The sequence below is a fragment of the Phoxinus phoxinus genome (assembly GCF_949152265.1).
Source record: "Phoxinus phoxinus genome assembly, chromosome: 8".
NCBI classification, from domain to species: domain Eukaryota; kingdom Metazoa; phylum Chordata; class Actinopteri; order Cypriniformes; family Leuciscidae; genus Phoxinus; species Phoxinus phoxinus.
The window spans coordinates 26419483-26445282 of NC_136883.1; the positions used below are offsets into that span (position 1 = coordinate 26419483).

Consider the following 25800-nt stretch of genomic DNA (forward strand, 5'->3'; position numbering starts at 1 on the left):
TCAGTGATGCAAACAGAATTCAATTTAGCTGTAAAGCAGCTCTAAAAGGGAACAGTAAACAGCCATTATTCAGTTGAAATCAGTTCAGTGTTGATCCAGTTTGGTTCAATAACTGTGTAAAGTTCATCAATTATGGAATGAGTTCAGTTAATCCATAAAGCAGCTCTGGAGAAAGCAGTGATGACGTCATCCAGCGCAGTCCAGGACCGCTACTGTAATTAATCCTATTGTAAAGTGTTATCGACTTATATTTTTTTACTGGAAAACAGGACAGGAATGATGATCTTTGTCACGTGAACAACATTTCAGTCTCTCTTGCGTACATCACTCTGTGTTGCGCGTGAGAGACTTTTTTCCACGCAGCTCTTCGGTTTGCGAACAGACCGCCGGCGCAGATGCGTAGATAAACCAAAACATACTAATGAGATCAGTGTTTTATAGGTCACTTAGCTGCAAGCTTAATTAAACTCATCCTGCTCCTAGAGCCATGTGGACTGCCAATGTCAGCTTCATTAGCAGAAGATGATATGCTCCGCTCTGAGTTTTACTTACCAAACTGACACCACTCACAAAAAGGAGAGTACAGTAAATGATAAGAGTGATCCGTCTCTGCTGCGTTTGCCTCCAGCGGAGTCCCAGCTGAGCTTAAATGTGCTTTACAGCCACTGGACACGGTAATGAACCTAAGCGTATCCTTCTACTGGAGAGGGGGGAAAAAAGGAAGCTTCCAAAAGCTTGGATGAACTAGATTAATGGCTTCAGATATTTGCCAAAAAAGCTTTCATGCTCAATTATCAGTGTGTTTAATTATCGACTATTGTTTCTGCTATTTCCTGTGACATTGATTTTCAGAAGAAGAAAAAAAATGAATTTTGCATTTTGGAGGAAGGTGGTCGCTCATGCTGGCACATGCAAGGACACACATGCTCGCAATCCTCCATTTCACAGCGTTGACGGTACAACCTCGCCACATCTCAGCAGTGAAAGCTGCCATGCGTGACTACAAAAAAAGGAACTACCCCAGCAGTCTCATCAAATTTCTCTTTACTGAGCTGACCTTGACACACACACACGCACACATGATGTGTCTGTACCCCGTCAGTGATCTGACAGGGAAGATGGTGTCTGCGGGGTCTACAGCCACAGATGTGCGAGTGTGTGTGTGTGTATCCGTCCTTTGTTCTTTTGTCTCCTGCTATTCCCCTGAAATTTGACTGGTGTACTGTTATTTATTCATTTCATCTTGTTTGTTTGCTCTATGTGTGTGTCAGTTATTATATAGCCCGACGGCCTATAGTGATCATAGCAGACCCGGATATGCTGAGACATGTGATGGTGAAGGAATTCAATAAGTTCCCCAACAGAATGGTGAGTGGCATTACATTTACTAACTAATAACTCACAAACACTCATACTCAGCATTTCAGCAAGCTGTATTATTAGGCCTGAATCTACACTGCAAAAATTAGTTCTAAATGAGTTTTTAATTAGTATCTTTTGACTTTCTTTTTAGTACAAAAATATATATAAAAAAATCTTAAACACAAATGTACTGTTTTCAGAGATTGTTGTTATTGTTAATTAAACCTAAAACTATTAAAAATAATTTTCATAGAAATAAGGCCTACTGTACATAAAATATAAATATTAGATAAAAAAAACTGAAACTTAACTAAAATAAAAATTTAAATGTTGCATTGGCACCTAACAGAAATAAAATAATCACATCACAAAAAATTACTAAAATTTTAACTAACATGAAAATATAAAAATAAAATCTATAATACTATAATAAAATACAATAATAGTATATAAAATAAGACAATTAATTGTAATTTTTCTTTTTGGACTGGCAGATTTTTTTACTTGTTCTCTTTAATTGTTTAAACTTAAAACAAGTGGGGGTGGGGTCTTAATATCTTATGCAGTCAGTGTTACTTCTATACATTTTAAGGATATTTTAATGGGTAAATAAGAAATAAATACTCATTAAAATTGATTTTTTTTTTTTTTACAGGGTACACAAGAACATGAATTTTCATTCGCTTCTAACTTTGCAAGTTTTGTTGACACGAACATTCTGAAATGGGCATTTCGTACATTAGTTCATATCATTTTCATTTCTACACTTATTTATGCATGGTATCTAACATTTATTTAGCATTAAACAAACTGTAAAAGATGAGTGATTATATTTGTATAATATAAGCTAATTCAAGCATAGTAAAAATAGCTTGAAAAATGTAAATAACTTTGCAAAATCATCCATTATTTACAATGCACTTGTTTGCAGACAAGTTTCACATCAACTTTATTCGCATCGCAACTCATGTCATGCATCATCTAGAAGTCAGAGTTTTCTACTTCGAAATAAGTCTGCTCAAATATTTTTGGTTCCACTTAGGCCACATTAGTGGAAATGGCACCATCAATTCCTGAGTGATATTATCACATAACTCAGCGATTGTTTGTCCACAACGTGATCATTTTTTTTATCACAGATACACATACTGTAGCATCTCCCATAAATGATAGAATCAGCTAAATCCATGACAGATTCGGTTTGATGAATTACTTGCACTTTTTCCTGCAATCGATGGGATTTACTGTATGTAGGTTTGTATTTTGTGTGTAAGAATCAATGCTGAATGGTAAGGTATTGATAAAAAGGCCTCAGAGCCTCAAACTCAGTCAGTCCAGGGAGGTCAAAAACGAATGATCACATGACATGTGTATCAAAGCAGAGTCAAAGGTCATGAGATGGCCTTGCTGCTGGAGCTGAGCCTGCTGGGTAAACGATTATGGCAGGGCCAGATCAATACTGAGGCCATGTGCACCACTGGGGCTTATCAACTACCTCTTGACCTGTTTTTGTACATCTACAACCAACATGGGAGAAAACTCATAAAGTAGATTGCCATGGTACCAAACAAAACTAAAACAAATATGTGTTGGCACACTTGGCAGCCGTTAGCACAAATATCTACCTCCAAACACACACATGAACACACAAACTCAAGGTCGGCCCAGTAAAAAGCTCTGCCACCTGGCCTTAGTTACAGAACTACCTTTCAGGCCAACAACCTATGTAGCCAACTCAGTGTACACTGTACAACAGTAGTTTTATTGAATCCGAGACTTATGTAGCATTGTCTAGATGAATCCATGTAGAGCCTTTTATAAACACTTTTTGACAGTTTAGAGTATGAGAAAGGCTTTTACACTTTGCTGTGGTCTGTGTCTATTAAGCCTTCAATGTCCTCTATGGCTATGCTAATGTAGATACGAACATTTGGCTAAGTTAAAGGGTAACTGTCGCCCAAATATAATCTACCCGAGTCAAACTTTTGTGCAAAAGCATAATTAGAATGGAAACGCCACTTTTAAGATCGACTGTATTTTCGTTTTAGCTCAAAATGCCTTTTGAATGGGAGTGCTAGGGGAACTTCTATGATAGCATCAAAATCACTATTTTTAAAACACTAAGAAGGCCCGACACAACATAAAACTTTGCTCGAAGTATCACCAGGGGCTCTACACATGACCTTGAGCATTGACTACATTGTTTGTGTACACAAAGTTTACTAAAAAGAAAGGTTTTGTGTTTCCGGTGGCTGCCATTTTAACAGTCAAAAGTAGTCGATCTCCGAATGCAACGTAACATGAGGAGAGTAAAGATGGAAAGCTCCTAAAGCTTGTTTCCATATAAATTCTAAGTGTTTAAGTTCTCATGCTTTTCATTGGAATTACAAGTTCTTGACAACTTCATAGGGAGTCAGTTCATTACGTGGCATTCAGAGATCGACTACTTTTGACTGACAAAATTCCAGCTATATGTATTTGTATTCAGTATATTCCACTATATGTCCACAGTTAAAATCACTTGCTAATGCAAATATTGTAGATATACTGTACATCATCCGATCAAAATCCATGTGAAAATCCCTCATCTTTAATAAACGAAAATTATGTGTAGCCTATTGGCAGCGCAGCTCTATTAAGACTGTATAAGCTCCGCCCCTCACTTCCATCCTGTGGCTGCTGGCCTGAAACTGCTGGCGCTGGATAGATTTTCTTAAACGAGACCTCACCTGAAGACTAATGCTAAGGCCTGCTGTAGCACCTCTTGTAGCAAAACTAAGAATGCAGTATACTAGTGTTGTGTTATGAATTGCATGTTTCAAATCATCGGTGCGTGAAATCAAGGTTGCATAGTTTTTACGTAACTTAGTGTTTGCACATACTGTAGCTGTTTTGGGCCTGATCATTTCTACTGCTAACTATGCCTACTACACAATAGCATTATTATAAATGCTTTTATAAGTATAAATTATTATAAGTGCATTATTATAAATGCTAAATGACAAACCGCTGGAATGCTTTTGGTTTAGCCCTAATCTAGTCTTTTTGAGACATTTGAAGTGTACAAACCTCAGCTGTGTTCTCGATGCAGGCGACCAGGGGCATCACTAAACCCATGAGCGACAGTCTGATCATGCTGAGGGACGAACAATGGAAACGAGTGCGCAGCATCCTCACACCGACCTTCAGTGCTGCCAAGATGAAAGAGGTAAGCTTTGCTCTCTTACGTAAACGTGCTAAACAAACATTAAAGCTGTTCGAAAAAGCAATTGTTCTTATTATGCAATCACATTTTATGGCTTTGAGTTTATAAATCAAGTGCAGCTCTGTTGGAGCAGGCTGGAACAAAATCTTGGACCTGTAGAGGATCTTATATTTCCATAACAGCCATTAAAATAGTTTTTAAAAGTTGCATAAGATGTAGATGATCGTCATAAGATGTGCAGATAAGTTACACATGAACGTGTGTGGTTTGAAGTTTACATGGCGTTGGGAGTGAGCTCAGATATATATGTCTGTGGTATTGACGTGTTCATGGATCATAACTAGATGATAGTTGTTGTTCAGGTCTTTTCCTATTTTTAAAATGCAATAGTTGATGTGTTGATCAAGGAACATGTTGAAAAATCTCAGTAAACCTCGTATGAGAGTCTTAAAGGAACACTTTTTTGGAAATAGGCTCATTTTCCAACTCCCCTAGAGTTAAACAGTTGAGTTTTACCGTTTTCAAATCCATTCAGCCGATCTCTGGGTCTGGCGGTAGCACTTTTAGCATAGCTTAGCATAGTTCATTGAATCTGATCAGACCGTTAGCATATCTCTCAAAAAAATGACCAGAGAGTTTCTATATTTTTCCGATTTAAAACTTGACTCTTCTGTAGTTACATCGTGTACTAAGAAAATGAAAAGTTGCCAATATGACTACTAGGAACTATACTCTCTTTCCTGCGTAATAATCAAGGAACTGTGCTGCCGTACCATGGGTGCAGCAGGCGCAATGATAGTACGCAGCGCCTGAAAATAGTCCCCAGCTAGGTAACTTCCAATGTGACTTCCTAAGTTTGTAATGTAATAAAGGCTGGGTCGGTGATTTGTTTCAGAAATGTTTTTGTTATGCTTGTTGAAAGTCTCTTCACATCCTGATAGCAATCACTATGTCAATTGGTGTGTGTGTGTGTGTGTGTGTGTGTGTGTGTGTATATACAGGTGCTGGTCATATAATTAGAATATCATGAAAAAGTTGATTTAATTTCAATGACCATGGTATTACTGTAATTACTGTGTGATTTCATGTAATATTCTAATTTTCTGGGATTTTGATTTCGTGGGTTTCATAAGCTGTAAGCCATAATCATCTAAATTATAACAAATAAAGGCTTGAAATATCTCACTTTGCATGTAATGAGTCTATATATTTGTTTCACCTGTTAAGTTGAATTCTTGAAATAAATCAACTTTTTGATGATATTCTAATTATATGACCAGCACCTGTGTATATGTGTGTGTGTGTATATATGTATATATATATATATATATATATATATATATATATTATATATATATTATATATATATAATATATCATCTGTGGAAGTTGTATAACCATAAAATATTCGTCCTATCATTGCATTCGGCTTTAACAAGCCTGTGTTTTCTCAGTCTCTTATCCTGTTCTGTGTCACTGGAGATTTGTTGTTAATGGAGACCGTATCAGGCTGCTTTCACAATGTGTAATTTTGGTGGAGCCTATTTGCACAATGTGTTGTCATTACCTTTTTGAGCATTTTGGTGGAGCAGCGCCTGGACTCACACACTGGACATGATACTAGACTATCGGTTTTCCCACAGTGAGAGATTGGAACCGAGAACTAATCGAGTTTGACATTCATCTTTTTTTGTGTCTCACATGTGAGAGAGAACAAAGCAGTGTGTTTCCTCTTCAACAGCCCTGCACTTTACATGCACTCTTTTCTGATGAAATAAAACAGAGGAAGGCAGAAGAAAGTGAATAGGAAGGAAAGAGGTGTGGTAGTCAAGAGGAAAAGACAGATGAGAGAAAGATGAGGTCTCAAACTCTGAAAAATGAATTTACTCTTTGAGAGGAGAAAAGCGCAGTCGATTTAATTCACATGACATCGTTGAGGTCGAGAAAACAACAGGAAGTTGTCTGCTGAAAATGTACAAGTGGCTAAGACATATGATAGTTGTGTTTTGATCAAAAGGTTTTGGATGACAGCAGTTAATTGCTGTTTGTCCTCTTGCTAACATGTTTTGAAGCGCCAGCCATCACATCTTACATCATAGAACAGGATCGATTCTCAATCGGTCAACCGTGTCTCATGTGACTGCTTATTCATTTACGAGCCGAATGATTGAATAGGATTAATAAGTCACAGATTAAACGAGTCCTGCTTTAAATTACGTTGTCAATGTTGACTGCTCCGCTGAAAACATCTTGTAGTCTGGGGTGTAATCTGTGTCTTGGAAACTGACCCTGTGAGTTTTTGTCTTCTTTTAGCCTTGCCAAGAATTTCAGATGATTTCATCTCCTAATAAAGAAAGAATCGACTTTTGGGATATACGTGTGCAGTCATGGCCAAAAAAAATTCTGCAATGTAATGCAACCATGTTTCTTTTGGTATCCACATGAGTTTTTCTTAAAGAATTACACACACGTAGTACACGCATACAAAGACATTATATGTGTCTGTATGTGTATACACTACCGTTTAAAAGTTTGGGTTGAGTACGATTTTTTTTTAAAGAAGTGAATACTTTTATTTAGCAAGAATAATTGGTCACAATTGACATTAAAGACATCATTAATGTTACAAAAGATTTCTCTGTCAAAATAAATTTGGACACACTTATTTTCTTATTTGACTATTTTACACATAATAGTATATCCTAATAGTAAAGTCATCAAAACTATAACAAATGTAAGTATCCCTGATCGCACACACATCACAGAGACGTCTATTTGATGTCTGTATTTACATCAGCAAGATGTATTTTTTTGTGTTTGTCTCCAAGACATTTCCTGTCAGATGTTAAACAGACATTTAGAAAATGTCTTTAGATGTTTGTGATTTAGAATGCATTTAAAACTGCTTTTTCTAAGACGTTTATCAGATGTTTGTACACAACAGATGTTTTTCAGATTTAGCGCTCTCTAAGACATCTTAGAGACACACTTTTGCTATCTAGGACGGGAATAATTTAGTGACCAAAAAAAATACCACAACAAATCAAGACCTTTGTCTAGATCACAGCTCTGCACACTCTGGGCTTCTCTCAACTAACGGCATTAAGTATCATAAATATCAATTATTATTCAAATGTTCTGTTTAAAAGTTTTGAATTTTAAACATTTGCCTTTGATCAACAGATTTTTTTTTTAAGATCACAGTGTAGTGCGTACCAAAATAATTTTACTAACAATCTTTCATTAAAATGGAATTGCATTGTTTGAAAAGAAAATTGCATTGCAAAAAAAACTGCATGCATCTACCTATGAAGCAGTATGCATTAATGATGTCATTTCCCTCCTCCAGCTGAAATGGTATCCATCAGGAATGTCAGAGGTGTATACTTCTGAGAGGAGAAACAGTGATTGTTCTCATTGTCTCACTTGCTCTCATACACACAGATATATCCGTAACAGTGACATTCACCCAAGCTAAATTCAGCATGGTGTGGCATCATTCAGGAGAAATCCGCACACATCACTCTATCACAGTGTGAGAGAGAAATACTGCACAGTGCAAAGACACAAACTTCTAATGAGCTCGTAACCTTCTTTACAGTCTGCTTCAATCCAAGTCTCAGAGCTCCGTCTCAAAGCATGTCCATTAACTTAATTACAGTAAACAGAGCCATAATGTTTGCATTTTAAAAACCACAGTATCGAGACCCTCCACTGTTAAATATTAGCTGCATCTGGCGGAAGATTTTATGTGTAATAAAACTGGGACCAAAATTCAGCTTTACTGAATGTTTAATGTATAACAGAGCTGTGTGTGTGTGTGTGTGTGTGTGTGTGTGTGTGTGTGTGTGTGTGTGTGTGTGTGTGTGTGTGTGTGTGTGTGTGTGTGTGTGTGTGTGTGTGTGTGTGTGTGTGTGTGTGTGTGTGTGTGTGTGTGTGTGTGTGTGTGTGTGTGTGTGTGTGTGTGTGTGTGTGTGTGTGTGTGTGTGTGTGTGTGTGTGTGTGTGTGTGTGTGTGTGTGTGTGTGTGTGTGTGTGTGTGTGTGTGTGTGTGTGTGTGTGTGTGTGTGTGTGTGTGTGTGTGTGTGTGTGTGTGTGTGTGTGTGTGTGTGTGTGTGTGTGTGTGTGTGTGTGTGTGTGTGTGTGTGTGTGTGTGTGTGTGTGTGTGTGTGTGTGTGTGTGTGTGTGTGTGTGTGTGTGTGTGTGTGTGTGTGTGTGTGTGTGTGTGTGTGTGTGTGTGTGTGTGTGTGTGTGTGTGTGTGTGTGTGTGTGTGTGTGTGTGTGTGTGTGTGTGTGTGTGTGTGTGTGTGTGTGTGTGTGTGTGTGTGTGTGTGTGTGTGTGTGTGTGTGTGTGTGTGTGTGTGTGTGTGTGTGTGTGTGTGTGTGTGTGTGTGTGTGTGTGTGTGTGTGTGTGTGTGTGTGTGTGTGTGTGTGTGTGTGTGTGTGTGTGTGTGTGTGTGTGTGTGTGTGTGTGTGTGTGTGTGTGTGTGTGTGTGTGTGTGTGTGTGTGTGTGTGTGTGTGTGTGTGTGTGTGTGTGTGTGTGTGTGTGTGTGTGTGTGTGTGTGTGTGTGTGTGAAGGCATGCACTTGCTGCCTGTATTGATTTTCATTAGCTGCGGTGTAGCGGTAGAAAGAGACAGTAGACACCGCTCCTGTCATTCTCCATCAGCCTTTCCAGTCGTCTTCATCTGCCTGCCTGCACGGAGTCAATATGCATCAACAAACACACACATGCATGCACGCACACACACCTATTCATCTTATTTACCACCAAGTAAGGCTTCACTGAGATGTAATTTGTTCTAGTAAAACAGATAACTTGACCACAGGTGAATACAAAATGTGTTGGATAACAAAGCTTTTCCTTGCACTATATAGACACAATTTAGTTGCATTTGTGGGACTTCAAGAAACCGAATGCTTTGTAGTCTAAATAAAATGATGGAAATCCCAAATAAATGGGAACATCGAGACTGGGAAGTCATTTAAGATCTGTTTTGAGGCTTAATAGTGAGCAGCCCATAGATTGCACTTTAAGGGATTGTATGTGGTCATGAAATGAAGACTGTCCCAAAAGGTTGTAAACCTTCAGCATCACATGACCATTCAAATGTTTTTGAAATCAGCCTCTCAATGCTCAAGGCTGCATTTATTGGATCAAAAACAGCCAAATAGTAATAGTGTGAAATATTGTTACATTTTAGAATAACACTTTTCTATTTTAATATATTTGAAAATGTAATTTATTCCTGTGATGGCAAAGCTGAATTTTCAGCATCAATACTCCGGTGTCACATGATCATTCAGAAATCATTCTAATATGCTGAATGGTTGAACATTTCTTACTATCAATGTTGAAAACATTTGTGCTGCCTAATATATTTTTGTAACAACGCAAAAGTATTTACTGTCACTTTTCAGTTTAGTTCAGAATATATTCATTTATTTCAAAAATAGACTAGCTGGTAGTCCCGCTAGTAAACCTAACTGGCTAAACCTACCATGTTACAAAACATGTTATCACCTTAAGATGGTTAAACTTTCTTTATTAGTTAGCATGGATGTAAAAATGTGCCATTTTACTTCATATTTTTGTGTTACTTATTTTTATGCTTATCATAACGTTAGCTTAACAATATGCTAACATCAAACTCTATTGGAATCTATTGTTTTGATTGCTGGTTTCTAGCATAAGACGCTCTAATGCCTGCTTAACCAACAAAACTACCTTTTCTATTAGTTTCACTGAAAAAAATAAACATTTAGATCAGCTTTGCTAGCTAGTTCACCTGTACGACCTGCCTGAACTCGCCAGGCTAAAATAGCATGGGTATTCATGCTGGTGTAGTCCAAGTAGTCTATTACCAGGGTAACTTAAAGACAGAATTGATGAGAAACAGCACCATAATCAGGTTTGGCTGAGTTATTGGATGCTGAATTGGTATCGCTGGCTTCAATGTGAAGTAGAATGTCCTGGAGATCTGGAAACGGAGCACCCTGTATATAGCATTTTTTCCCCTTTCTCATGCTTCTGTTTTTTCCTTTTATCTTTCTTACCTTCCTCTTATACAGACCAGTCCTGTATCTCTTTCTCTCGCTTTCTCCTCCTGAGCAGACAGGATCAATAGGTCTCGTATATGAGCTGCTGGCTTATCACGGCTGCAGTCATGGGTGTCATGAAGGAAAGCCATAGCCTTGAACACTGAGAGTGGACAACCTCTCATCTCACCCAGATACAGAGGAAGAGATTGCAGGCGTGAACGTGAAGAAGTGCAGTTTCGAGAATAGTGCTTAATCTGTCTCGAGCCCTTTGTGTCATTTCTTGTCCTCTGCTTATGAATGAATAGACCAAACTAAACAGGCCAGGCTATGTAGTCTGTTCCTTTCTGCCTCTTAGAAAAGAAATACAGTTTGAAAGCAAAAGAAAATATTTTAGGAGGTGTTTGTTTTATTCACACATGATACATACATTTTACCGTGGCATTCTTTGATGTTCTTTAGAGCACTTTGTAAATGCCATGGTATATTAATGGTATTTGTTCAGCATTATAGCATATATCAGACAAGCTTCGGCCTGGAAAGTCATGGAAATTAAATCTTGAAAGTCGGCATGATATGAATATTCACCCATTTTGTAAACGCATGTTAGTATACAGTATATCTTGTTGTAAATGATTTGTGCAGAAGATTCAACTGTTGTTGTTTTTTTTGTTGCTATTTTGCTTTGAAACAATCTACATTGTTAAATGACTTGACTTTTTATTTAAAATGACAGACTTCTCTCTGGTCTCTCCAAGATATTGCTCTTGTGTAGAATAAAACTCGTTCACAAACATTTTGTGAGCAAATCAGGTCTTTTCGAGTCAGTTCTTTTGAATTAGTCAGTTGAACCAATCCACAAATTGGGCAAAATGATTCATTAGCGATCATTCTGCATTTGAATTGAGCAAATACTCGTTTAGTAACTCACAAATGACTAGAAGCCTCATAGAAAAGTTTTCGCATACGATCACTGTGCCATGGTACTGTCACAGATACACAACAGTATTTACAAATGGTGTTTTAAACTGTTTTGTGGTTCTCAATGAATATATTAATATATTAATCAGTTGTTTCTTAAGATTATAAAATTGAGCCCTTTTCCCATTGGTCATGCTTTCTGGAATCAAAAGCTGTTAATGGACTTGCCTCATGGCTATTTCTCACGTGCTTTTCAGGAAAGATGTGGGGGGAAAAGGAATTATATCATCAGCAGAGTGCTTTTTTTTTTTTTAGTTTTATAGAAGGGCTGCATTTGGACTGTATTTATTCCTTGTTATCGGCTCGGCAGTAATTTGCTGTAATCCAAATTCTTTGCACTTGTTTTGTTGTGCTTACTGATTCTGATATCTTTGCAGATGGTTCCCCTCATCAACACGGCCACAGAAACATTACTGAGAAACCTGAAGAGCCACGCCGAGTCCGGCAACAGCTTCAACATCCACAAGTATGAGTTTCTATAAGCACTGTATATGTGTGTGAGCACATTATTCTTATTCATATTTTTAGACATTGTGATGAGCTTTTAATAATGCAATGCGTGTCTTTTTTGCAGGTGTTTCGGCTGCTTCACAATGGACGTAATTGCCAGTGTTGCGTTTGGTACGCAGGTGGACTCTCAGAACAATCCAGACGACCCCTTTGTGCACCAGGCCTCCAAATTCTTCGCTTTTACCTTCTTCAGACCCATCATGATATTCATTTGTACGTTCAACCACCACATCTAGAGCCCGGACAGCTTGGAAAGTCCTTTCGACAGATGATAATATGAAACTTTTCATTATGCTGATATTGTGATTAGCATATTTATTATCTGAGTGAGAGGAAAAAAGTACAATTTTCTAACTGTCCCTTTTTTCCTGGTTTTGCTGTAGTGGCATTTCCATTTCTCCTTCAGCCACTTGCTGCCCTACTTCCCAATAAATCGAGGGATGAGATGAACTCCTTTTTTATCCAATGTATCCAAAAGATGATTAAACAGAGAGATGATATTCACCCTGATCAAGTATGGCCATGAACAAACAAATGAATGAGACATCCTCAGTATCAACCGTATAAACAAGCTTTTTTTGTTGGGGTTGTTTGTTGTCTACAGCGACGGCGAGACTTCCTGCAGATGATGCTGGACGTCAGAACCAGCAACAAGTGTTTGTCTTTGGAGCACTTTGACGTAGTCAACGACGCCGATGTGCAGTCTTGCACCGAACAGGGGACGGACAACGTGCAAGAAGACGTTCCTGGAAACGAGTCCACCAAGCGTGTCCAGCAGAAGAGAATGATGACAGAGGATGAGATTGTCGGTCAGGCCTTCATCTTTCTGTTGGCCGGCTATGAGACGAGCAGCAACACGCTAGCTTTCACGTGCTACCTGTTAGCGCTCTATCCAGAGTGCCAGAAAAAACTCCAAGAAGAAGTGGATGAATTCTTCAGCAGATACGTGAGTTGAGATTAAAATGCCTGTTGTATTTGGAAACCGTTATTTATTTTATTCTCGTTTTAGAGAATGCCTCTTTATTTCACATCCTGCACATATCATTTGTGGAATAACTGGCATTCTCTTCAATGTTTTCAGAAGTCTTTTGTCATATAAGTTCTGCTGTGGGTGCCCAGAAATGCCATTATGATTCAGAAAATGCTTTTTTTGAAATATTTGTTTTTGTCCTCCATCTCTTTGTGATGCATTATCTGCCCTTTAGAGAGTTGGAGTGTTTCTTCTCATCAGATTTGAAGGTCTGCGTGAGCTGGCATGTATCTCAGAAAACCATTTACTGGTAGAACTGTTTAATTTTCAATTTACAGGGCCCAGAACTAATGTTTTATGGGTGGGCCACATCTCAGCTGGGCCTAATGAGTAGTAGACTATACCATAGGCTGCGAAAATGTTCAGAGACAGAAAATTGTGCGCATAAAAAAAAGGAAAAAAGTTACAATGATCACATCTGACAATTATTATATTCTGTTGATATCCTTAGTTGTAATTATTATTATTTAATTTTTTTCAGGTAAATGCCCTTAACGGTGGGTAGGAAGAAAATACTTAAATATTGTGTCAGCTTAATAGAAATTAAATATTTTCCATACAGTATGTTCCCATATTTTGAAAATTAATGTAATATATATTACATTACATATATATTTCAAACGCGTCTGGGGTGACATAAGATTGCACGTGGTTTGGCACTGCAAGGACAGTCAGCTGTCCTTCCTGTGTTTCATTAGCACTGTCTTAGGTACCAAGTCGGTACTGAAATTAAAATAATGTGACGATTCCCTCTAGCATTTTGAGCGTTGATGAATGGATTCTGAAACACCTCTGATTGCCCATTGCATTCACGCGCTCAACATATATGTCTGTGATTGGCCATTGTGCTCACGCGCTCAACATACATGTCTGTGATTGGCCTTTGAGCTCACACGCTCAACATGTATGTCTGTGATTGGCCATTGTGTTCACGCACTCAACATACATGTCTGTGATTGGCCATTGAGCTCACACGCTCAACATATAGGTCTGTGATTTGCCATTGTGTACACGCGCTTAACATGTATGTCTATGATTGGCCATTGTGCTCACGCGCTCAACATGTATGTCTGTGATTGGCCATTGTGCTCACGCGCTTAACATAATGTCTGTGATTGGAAATTGTGTTCACTCTCTTAACATATATGTCTGTGATTGGCCTTTGAGCTCACACGCTCAACATGTATGTCTGTGATTGGCCATTGTGTTTACATTCTCAACATGTATGTCTGTGATTTGGCCATTGTGTAAACGCGCTTAACATGTATGTCTGTGATTGGCCATTGTGTTCACATGCTCAACATATATGTCTGTGATTGGCCATTGTGTTCACGCGCTCAACATATACAGTATGTCTGTGATTGGCCGTTGTGTTCATGCACTCAACGTGTATGTCTGTGATTGGTCATTGTGCTCACGCGCTCAACATAAATGGCTGTGATTGGCTACAATGATCAAAACCTCAAAAACATGTTGTCTTACTGATCGCTTACACAGATACACACGGGAGTGTTTAAAAGCAAGCGTCTATCAGCGGATCCTTTCAAACACTCCCGTGTGTATCTGTGTAAGCAGTTCATGCCATGCAAGAGTCTGTGCCACAATGATAGGTTGTTGTAGGGGGTTGCCAGGGTGTTGCTATGTGGAGTTTGGAGTTATTTTTAGCATGCCACTGTCTGGTTGCTAGGGTGTTTAAGGTTGTTGCTAGGCCGTTTGTTGTAATTATCTTTCTTTCAGGGTTGTAAATCTAGGAAATTCCAGGGAAAGCAAAGAACACAGCTCTCCTCAACAAGCCATCAAGTTGTTCAAAAGTATAGTGGTACTTTATTACACCACTAATAAAGAGAAAGACAGCCAGATGGGTTACATTTGAAACAATATCAGAAAAGCTGCAGCATTGTGACAGTTATAGGTGGCTTGTACAAGCGCTCAGTTTGCAGTAAATCTGCTTAGATCATTTACTCTCCTCTATAAATATAGCGCCAGTTTGCTGTGATGATGGCGGTTCTGCTGATTTGATGTCTTATGTTTGTGCATATTGTGTGCATACTCATGAAAGACAGAGATGGATTCTTGATTGATTCTCTGAAACCTTGTAATCTGTGCCGCAAAGCGCTTGAGAGGGGTTGATGGTGATGAGGAGGAGGGTCAGATGTGGAAAGCAGCGCCTCTAAATCAGCTTACATTATCGGGGGAAGATTCTGGCTCTCTCACGTTTGCTTTTTCATGTTTGTTCCCCATTATCTCAAGGGATCACACTTCCCTTCAGTCTGAGCTTCTACCATCTCAAATAAACAAAACACTTCTTCGCAAGATTCTGCATAATGCGTTTTTAATGGAATCCGTGGAAATAAAGAGTATATTAAATGTGCGTGGACTGCTATACAGGAGAATAAAGAAATGGAGAGAATATAATCAATATTTAGTAGTTCGCTAAGACTTTTTATTGCTCATACTTAGGGTTTTAGGGATTTAAACACACCTCTAACCTTTAATAAATATAAAGTCACACATGTTTGCTGCAAACATGAGCGATACCTTAAATTATGCAACTTGTTGCAGTAAGATGCGCTATTATTTTTCTAACAGATCTGTTTTTTGCCAATCCTCAAGCCATTTCTAGTCACCAGAATGTCTTCAAGCTTCTATTTGCATGGTCACTATTCTTTAATGTTGGTTAATGGTCGCATTTTTTTGGGTTTTTTATTTTGATTGTTTTTAATTTTTGCGAGAGATTGTAACAACCCCCTCACTTCCACCGTTTTCAACTAAACAACACCATTTTCAACTAAAAACTGACTACTTTTTATGCGTTCTGGCCGTTCATTTACACGACAACAGCATTTTGGAGGCCTAAAAACACAAACTTTTGGTAACGGGTTTCAAATTGCACGTTTTTGCAAACGATACCATTATTGTCTCTGTGTAATCTACAAAAATGTATTAATTTTTACAAAAAATTTTGTTTTATTCAAAGCTTATGACATAGATATCTTTTAGAATTATACAATATTTAATTTTGAAAAATTTATTAAATAACTAATACTGAATATTATCAATTAATTATTATTGACACCAGTTTTTGTGTTTGTTTTTTTTAATTAAAATTGCATTTCATTTTATTTGACAAATAACATTTTAGTTTTTGTCAATTTACCGCCGATACTGATACAATGTGCACCGTCAATCACCACTTATATTTTCTACAGAAAATATCCAGTTTCATTTTGCTGTCCCTCATCATATCCGTCAGCCAGTTTTCTCATTTCACGATGAAGTTCCAGAGCTCTCATTTTTGCTTTCTCTCTAATGGTGTACACTTGATGAACCTGCATCTCTTGAATTCTGATACCTGCAGCCGAGGCCTGGCAGCCGCCCATCGGAGAAAGGGATCAAACACCGCATTAGTTCAGCTCTGCGTCCTTCTGTCTACTCTTTCATCTCAGTCGCTCATTCTTCTTCGGTCTCCCCCCTTCTGCTTCTCTTTCAATTTAAGCACTCTCTTTCCACTTCTAATTTCTCCTCTCTGGAAGTCGGGGTCTTTTTCAGAGTGGATGAATGTTCTGCGGAGCTTTTAGGGGGATCGTTTATCTTTAGTACTGTAGATTGTGTAGAGTTCATTTGAGAGTATCCTTGGAAAATAGAAGAAATATGAGGGTGTTTTTCTGGGTGTTTAATGTATACTCAGTCCTGTTAGTCTAAAAAATGTGGTCTGAGGGATTTGTCATGATAATGCATCATTTATTTGATAGTTTTCTTATGCAACACACATCTGGCAAAGAGCACATCACGCTAACTCGTCGCACTTTACATTTTGAGGTTAGCTGATCCCCGGGATGGAAAATAAACTGGAGATTTTTTATAAACCCACTTGCCATGAAGTTTTCAAATAAAAGAGCTTATGGCAGAAGTTATAAAAGCAGTAAGCATTACAAGCAGCACAATAAAACTCAAGCTCAGCCTTGTCCTTGTCTCATGACTCCTCGCGTCCTAAGTCGACTGTATATAGCAGGCAATAACTTAATACTGTCTTTATATCAAGCAGCTGGGGATCCATCCATAAAGACATCTGGCCTGGTGTTTAGTGAAGGTCAGTCTCATCTAGCCCGCTGCTATAATGTCTATCAGCACTATCGTGTTTAGCTCAGTGTCTTCAGCTCCTCCTTCAGAGTGCTTTTATTCTCGAAACGCCCCTCACCGTGTGCGTCCCGCTCTCAGTTTTGGCTCTAAAAAGCTTCTCAAATGTCACTCTCCGCACACACCCTGCGTGAGGGCCCTGAAAGTGTTTCGTACTAAAACGCACTAGAGTGTAACGCCACCGAGGGTGTTAACCTGTTTCCCGTAAGAAATAATATGTAATGATTTAAAAGTAATTTAAAGCTCGTTTTAAAAAAATCCATCCCACTGAAAAAAATAAAACATTCTCTCTGCCATAGCTACCAGATATCATTTGTATGTGCATATAGATTCAAATATGATGCATCAACACCATGTTTGATATCTCACAGTTTATCATGCGGCGTGTTTGACTGTGTAAGTGCAAATGAGATTTGAGAGTTAGGGTGAGTTGAATATTTTTTGTGAATGGAACATCGTATTGACTTGTTTATGCTGTTTGTTTTTTCTGTATCAGTGTTATTATGTTTTACTATTTATTGTAGTTTGTTCGTTTTATTATTATTTTGAATTAGCTTTTACTTCTATGTTAAGTTTTCATGTTTATTTTAGTTGAATTTTTAGAAATTTTGTTATTTTTTTGGCACTTTTTAAAATATTGCTTTATTATTTAAATTATTATTATTCTTTTTTTCAATTTTAGTTCGTTATTATGTATTTCTCCAGTTAATAATTTTAGCGCTTAAACCTTTTAATTTTATTGCCTAGGCAAAATCTGTACCTGTAACAAGGACCATGTAAAATGAAGTTACCAAGTTTTACAACTAATATTTTTATTTTATTTCGATTAACATAAATGTTTTTAATAGTTTTATAGTTTTAGTTAACAATAATAACCCTGTTTTAAATAGTTACAGCATCTGGTCACTGGAAAAGAGCAGCTTAGACATCCAGTAAAATTTCTTTTTTTGGGTCCTAATGAAAACCAGTCATATGGGGTTAGAAGGGTGAGTAAATAATGACAGAAATTAAGTTTCTGGGTGAACTATCCCTTTAAGAATCTGTGGAGGTGACTGTGATAAATGACCAGTTCTTGCTTACACACCCATGACCTTAACAAACAATATGTCAAGGGTGAATTCTGGAATTACTGTCATCGATTTGCCAGTTTGATGTTTTACCAGTGGGACAGTTTAAGTGGCAAACATGTAAATGCCTCGCTCGACTGACTCAGTGAATGTGTCACCGGCTGCACGCATTGTATCAGCCTTTCATTTTCCCTTCTCGGGCTGCGTGGTGCCTCCCCGGGTGCCCGTCATTAATTTGCCTTTTTTATCTGCATAAATAACAGGGAGCTGAAGCGGAGCGCTACCTAATGAGTCATCCAGAGGTGGGAGACGGGGGCAAAGGGGCCAGAAACTGAGCAAAATTACATGTTTCCAGCTAAGACCTCTCCCACAGAGAGAGAGAGAGAGGGATGAAGGACGGAAGGAGGATGACAAATACATGTTTTTTCTCGCTTTCTTTTTTCAGGAGAAGGGATACAATTGGGTGAAAACATGTTTGGGTCAAGGGAAAAAAAATAACTACCGTTAAAAAGTCAGTAAGGTCGGTAAGTTTTATAATGTTTTTGACAAAGTCAAAAAGCTGCACCAAGGCTGCATTTATTTAATCAAAGTAAAACAGTTTTGTGGTACAGTATTGTGAAATATTATTACAATTTAAATGAACAATTTTCTTTCTGAATATATTTTAAAATGTAATGTAATGTCTGTGTGATGGCAAAGCTGAAGTTTCAGTATCATTTACTCCAGTCTTCATTCACGTGACCCTTCAGAAATCATTCCAATATTCTGATTTGGTGCTCAGGAAACATTTCTTATTATTATCAATGTTGAAAACAGTTGTGCTGCTTAATATTTTTGTGGAAATCATGGTAACAAAAAAATCAGGATTCTTTGAGGAATTGAAAGTTTAAAAGAACAGCATTTATTTGGAATAGAAATCTTTTGTAACATTAGAAATTTTTTTATGTTTTCAAAATTTCAAAAGTGACAGCTTTTACGGTCACTTTTGATCTATTTAATGCATATTTAATGCCTTGCTAAATAAAATATAATTTTTTTAAGAAAAATAATTACTGTCCCCAAACTTGTAAACGGTAGTGTATATTTAAAAATTTTGAGAACATTTTATAGCATTTAAGCACATTTTATCTCCCAAATGTTATTACTGTAATAAATTTTTTTTTTAATACAAATTAGCTTTCTTTCAACATGTTGCCGAAAAAATTGCTATAGTGTATAAATGCTGATGAGAAAGAGTCGTTGATTAGCGCAGTCTGCTAAGATGAGTTTGACTTCTAACATGCAAACCAAAACATATTAGAAACATGCAAACCAAACCATCCGTTGCAAGCATTTACACTGGCAGGAATTTCCTGTCAGTGCAAGAGACATCTTATTTCTTCAAAAAAGTCTTGGACTGATATATGCTACTCACCCTCATGTCAACCTGTATGAGAAAAAGAACACAAAAACACCATAAGGATGTTCTGTATGACTGATGTGCTGCATTCCAAGTCTTCGGGAGTCATACGATAGCCAATTTAAAAACTACTATCGATCTTAAACGATCATATGACTTGAGAAGACTTGGGTTATAGTTCAAGAGTCACATGTGACACTTTATGGTGCTTTTGTGTCCTTTTTAATGCTTAAACGTAGGTTAGTCATAGGGGACATGATGAGGGTGAGTAAATTATGACAGTTCATTTTTGGATGAACTATTCTTTTAAAGATCTGGTCAGCGGAGTGTGTTGTTGGGAGAAAGAGAGAGAATGAAAAATCCAGAGAGCATGTGTTGGTGGTTCAGAGTCATAATGCACAATTCGGCACCTGTGAAGAAGATGGAGATGATGAGTGAAAGAGGACATCCGCTGTGAAAACGCAGGGGAAGGGTGAAAATGGCAATGAAAGATGGCAAAAGGATGAAATAGAGGGACGGAGAGCGAGCGAGAGCAGCCGGTAGCCAGCCTTTCCTATCTGTGAATAATTCATTGGTGACGTTCCTCTGAGGCTCGGCCTCCAGGCGGCTCTTTCCCTCATTCAGAGCAGTGATGGGCTCCTCTCCCCTCCCTGATAGCGCTCCAACCTGAATAAAGCGCGCGATTCACCCCCGCTAAATTCAATAACACACCCTTTGATCCTTCCGGAACCACAGCTCTGTATCTGTCGGTTCCCATTGATGTGGCTTTTGGCTCTCTCATTCCTAATGCAACAGCCTTGCCTCCCGGAGTTGGAACTTAGGAAATTATGTATACACTGCTTACTTGAATGAATGAAAATAGCATGCTTGTGTTTCTAGTGCAGTTTATTCTGTTCGTGCCATCTTTTATCTTTCGGTTTAATGCGTCATGTGTGCAGATCCATGAAGAGAACAAAAGAGAGAGAGGGGGGGGGGGGAGGAGGCTAAAATAGGCTTCAAGGTGTTTAGTGTTACAAAACCCAGTGAGCTGCCTATAATGCATTTTAAGGCATCATACTAGGCAACTTGTTCTGATCTTTTATTTTGGCCAAATTCAAAGATAACATCACATGTATGGTCTGTGGATTAGATGATCCCAGAATGTATTGTGAAAAGCTCATAAAATATGATGTAAGATGACAAAGATAGAGAAATTATATAAAAAGTATCAATAAAAAGTGATTTGACCATTTAAAAAGGCACTATTGTACCCACAACTTGTGTGTGCTGTGTATTTTTATGCGTTTTAGATTTCCACAGTGTTAATTTAGCAAGATGCTGACACTTGTGAAACTATGTACTCTGCCATCTAGTGTGTGAATTTGATAGTGTCATATTGAATATTTGACTGAATATTGAATGTTGTAAACATACATGAATGATGTTACATATCTGCGGCACAACTAATCAATTATTTTTGTTATTGCTGATAACTGGTACATTTTATATATAAAAGAAATAAATTAATACTTTTATTCTGCAAGCACGCATTAAATTAATCAAAAGTGACTGTAGAGATTTCTTTTTTAATGTTAAAGGATCTTAAAGCACAAATATATTAACCAGAAAACTGTTATGATAACATTGAGCACCGAATAATCATATTAGAATGATATCTGAAGGATCATGTGACACTGAAGACTAGAGTAATGATGCTGAAAATACAGCTTTGCCAGCACAGAAATAAGTTACATTTTAAAATATATTAAAACCAAAAATAGTTGTTTTAAATTGTAATAACATTTCACAATATTGCAATTTTGACTGTCTTTTTTTATCAAATAAATGCAGCATTGGTAAACAGGAGAGTTCTTTCAAAAACTTTTGTTCGGGATATTGTAAATAAAATATATATTTTTTTAGACTCTCTTATAAGACATCTACTAATTGTAAGTACAACCTAGTTTTAACATTATCAGCACATTAAACTGGGAAGTATCAAAAGCTTTGAAATGTTACAGACATCAGCTTTAAAGTTTCTAGAACTGCTACTGCACCAAGAAAAAATTGAGATCAGCCATTAACTTGCACAAGTGTGTATTTGTGTGTGTGTATGCATGAAGCTGCTCTATCCACTGCTTAAGGTAATGCTTTATGCTACTATTGTGCTTCAGGTTAAAGACAGCAGATAAAAAAAGAGAGAAACACCCCCTCTGGATGCAGAAAAGGAAGGGCAAAGTGAGAGCATCAAGATTTCTCTCTGTTTTACTCTCCCCCTTTCGTTCTTACTCTTTCCGCTCCCTTCTCTCCCCAGGGCGGTATAAGCGGAGCAGGGTTGAGCTAAAGTACGCGAGGCTCCATACGTCACACTGAGTCCTCAAACCGAGATATTTCAATCCCACCTACAAGCAGCAGGTCATCTGTACTTTCTCAAGTGCTCTACATGTCCCAAATGACTTCTCAAGCAGACACACACACACAAACACACATAAGGCATGTGCATTCATGCACAAACAGTCATGGTCCACTGCGTCAGCCCCCTTACCTAACAGGGTTTTCATATCTACCAGCATTGTATCGAATAAAGAGGCACTTTCGCTAAGTTTCCTCTGAACAGATGCCTCCATTGTGTCGTTATGATGTTGATACTGTGGAAGGAGCGATATGACTCCCTTGTTTGTTATTTGGTCTTTGTGCCGGCCGTTTCGATCTCCACCGCATGTGTAATGGAACAGAGCAGATGGAGTCATCAAACCACTGCTGCCACTGTAGAAGGACCGGAGAATATGTAAGGCCCCTCGAGACAGGAAGGAAGGAGACTTGTAATGTGCCTGATTTAAGCAACCATAACAAATCCTCCACCAGTCAGCTGCACCTCAAACTGACACGTGTGTCGAATGTCAACAGCTAATAGATGCTTGCCATTGTTAGAGAACCACCTTCGCTGGGGCTCCGGGGGGATATGCAAATGACTGTGGCAATGAGAATGTGTTTTATTATTTACCTGCCATCGTTTGGCTTATTCAAATACAACGTGCATGTATTATACAGGATATCTGTATGTAGGGGTGTGCTAAAATAGATATTTTTAAAATCAACTGGTCGAAATGATCAGCCTTAAGGACATTTTGTATAATTCGGCTGGTTTGAGTTCACCTGACCCCAGTCAGGCACATTTCTTAAAGGATTTTTATTTTTATTTTTACATAAGACACGCTTTTGAGTTAAAAATAACCAAATGGATTGTAATGCTGTGGAGTTGCAGTCTTTACTATTTTAGATTTATTTTAATTTGAGGGTAAGTCTTCTATAATCTACCCATCCAGCTATTCATATATATATATATACACATATAACTTTCTATATATACATTTTTTATTAAAAATTTAAGAATACATCTTTATAAAAACATCTATCTATCTATTAAAGTACAGTTTTTAAACGTATAAATATATAAAAATCCTAGTGACTGGAGTTCATCTGTCTTTCCATTCATCTACACACACACAAACATATATATATATATATATATATATATATATATATATATATATATATATATAAATATAAATCTAGATTTATAGATTTAGATAAATCGAGTCAATCTAATCAACTAGTCGTTTTTGTACGAGTCAACCATCGTGACCCGTCCCTAACAGCATCCTCAATGAACATGTAATTACAATCTGTACTCTCTGAGAAACGTGAAATAATTGAATAGTCTGCATTGCATGCATAATAAGTGAAGGTAAGCATTCCTGTCTGGCGGAGGCAAAGGTGACCGAAATCGTGTGGATTTGCATCCACCGTAATGAGCATTTTAGCTGCACTCTCTGGCAGAATCATGATGGCAAAAACCCCTCATAATTGCTTTTGCGGCAGGGAGCCTCATGACCTGTCATTTGATTGTCCATTACGGCTGTATTTTTCTGCACATCGAGTCAAATTGAATAAAAGGTGTCCGGGTGTGTGGTGGGGGGTTAAATCCCGAAGGCCGTAATAGCTCTATCACAGACACACACGGCAGGGCCATGTGAAGAACATAATGAGCATCAGGCACATGGATGAGACGCACTGCGGGTTCATGGCCTAGCAGAACGGGCTGCCTTGATAAAGCCCAATCATTGTGAATGAAAAATAGATGCACCACTACCCAGAATTCCCAGCTATAGATTGGATATTTTGATTCTAAAATCTCCTGATGCTTTTTTAAACATTGGGCTAGAAATGTTCAAACCTTTAAAACTTTTGAATTAAAGGGGTGGTAAAATGCAATTTTCTTAAGATGTACAATGAATCTCTGATGTCCCCAGAGTGTGTGTTTAATGTTTTAGCACAAAATACCCCACAGATATTTTTATATAGCATGTTAAAGTTGTCACTTTTTGAGGGTCAGCAAAAACACACCGTTTTGTGCCTGGCCCTTTAAATGCAAATGAGCTGCTGCAGAGGGCGGGGTTTCAAGAGCTCGTGTGTGTGTTAGCAGCTGCGATTACCTCACGCAGACACACACTAAAATGACAGAAACTGTTCAGCCTTTAATGTTAAACAAGACAAAGATGGAGAGACTCAAGAATAAGTGAGTCTCTGAATGGTTAGTTGATGAATTTATGTTGCTGATGTGGAGTTAATATCTTCAATTAGCAGATTCTGATTCTGTCATGATAATCTATAAATCGCTCGTATAGGAACTGTTGTGAGATGCACACAGAGTGACTTTCTATTGCATGTGAAAAGATGGATGCTAAAGTTTGAGCTGACTCACAAATGTACTCTTATACAACAACTTTTCCTCTTCTCAACATAGACTGCGTGTTCCCGGGGGCGGGGTTTATGTAAATTTTTGGGTTGGTGATGTCACTAACCCGGGAGGAATGTCGTGTAGTCCCTACCAGCCTTTTGTTGTAGTCCTTTTCTTTAAAAGCAAATATCTTCCTTTGCTTTGAACTTTGAGTGTTGTAACTTTGTAGATGTTGTTTATGCTCAAACAGCAACATTACACACTAACTAAAGTTAGAAAAGTGAAATCATACTCAACCACCCCTTTAATAAAAGGAAATTAACACGGAAATCCCATTCTTTAAAGCTGACCAATCAGCTGCAAGAATCAGAGACCACAATGCCACTGTTATTGCAAAAATGTGTTTCATTCGGGTTTTGGTTTTGTGTAGAATTAGGTCCATCTGCTGTGGCTTTGTTGTTGTTTGTTTACCCCACCATTGTGCTTCAGAAGCTCTAAAGTATTTTTTCTCTCTCTCAACTGCACTAAAAAGAGCCTTTCTTAAGATATATAAATTATGTGGCTATAAATATATGGCCTTGTTGTTCAAGAGCATTTATATATATATATATATATATATATATATATATATATATATATATATATATATATATACTACAAGGTATTTTACAAAAAAAGTATATGTACAGTAAAAAACTAAACAAATTTAATACTTTTTAATAATGCTGTACGTTGTGATCTGCACAATTAAAATTTGATGGCCATAACATTCTCTGTTGTATAATAGCAAAGAAGGCTTTACCTTGGAATACTTTTTTCTCAAAGGTGAACTTGACCGTGGCCAATTTTAACTAAAAATGGTAACCTTTTCATGCGTTTTGGCCGTTCATATACACGACAACTGCATTTTGGGGACCTGAGAGAAACTTTGAAACAAGTTTTTGAGAACAACACCGTTATTGTCTCAGTGTAAACTAAACATAAATTTGTGTCATGCACATGTGTATTATGTATGTGTTCAGTCTATAGGCGTGTAGTGTTTCTTTACAAAGTGACATCGCCAACTACTGGCCTGGCATGAATAATACAGTGTTGTTAGTCGTTCCCGCGGATCCGTGTGACTGTGAAGATGGATCGTTTTGACAATGGTGTCATCTGTATTCTAAAACATTTTTTTTAGTACATCATTGTCGTGATAACGTGCCCTTCAGTCTCCAGATCCAGTTTAAATGGTGCCCTCATAATTGGGTGGCGGTGGTTTTTCAGAAGGATAGTCGTCCTCCATACAAAACTCATAATGAGTTCTGGCTCCATTCTGACATGACGCCCTCACTATTCACAATCCATTCAGT

The 25800-nt window shown here is 37.7% G+C and overlaps 1 protein-coding gene across 4 annotated transcripts in view; it reads left to right on the forward strand.

The window, feature by feature from the left end:
* Positions 1-25800, forward strand: part of tbxas1 (thromboxane A synthase 1 (platelet)) — a 70302-nt gene that overhangs the window by 36465 nt on the left and 8037 nt on the right. For 3 of the 4 annotated variants that reach the window (XM_079620049.1, XM_079620050.1, XM_079620051.1), the window contains exons 5-10: positions 1272-1368; positions 4454-4570; positions 11963-12051; positions 12160-12308; positions 12479-12609; positions 12700-13041. In XM_079620049.1, the coding sequence (XP_079476175.1) occupies positions 1272-1368; positions 4454-4570; positions 11963-12051; positions 12160-12308; positions 12479-12609; positions 12700-13041 (925 nt within the window). Of the gene's footprint in view, positions 1-448; positions 690-852; positions 1369-4453; positions 4571-11962; positions 12052-12159; positions 12309-12478; positions 12610-12699; positions 13042-25800 lie in introns of those variants that run through there. The other variant, XM_079620052.1, reaches the window with a different exon arrangement.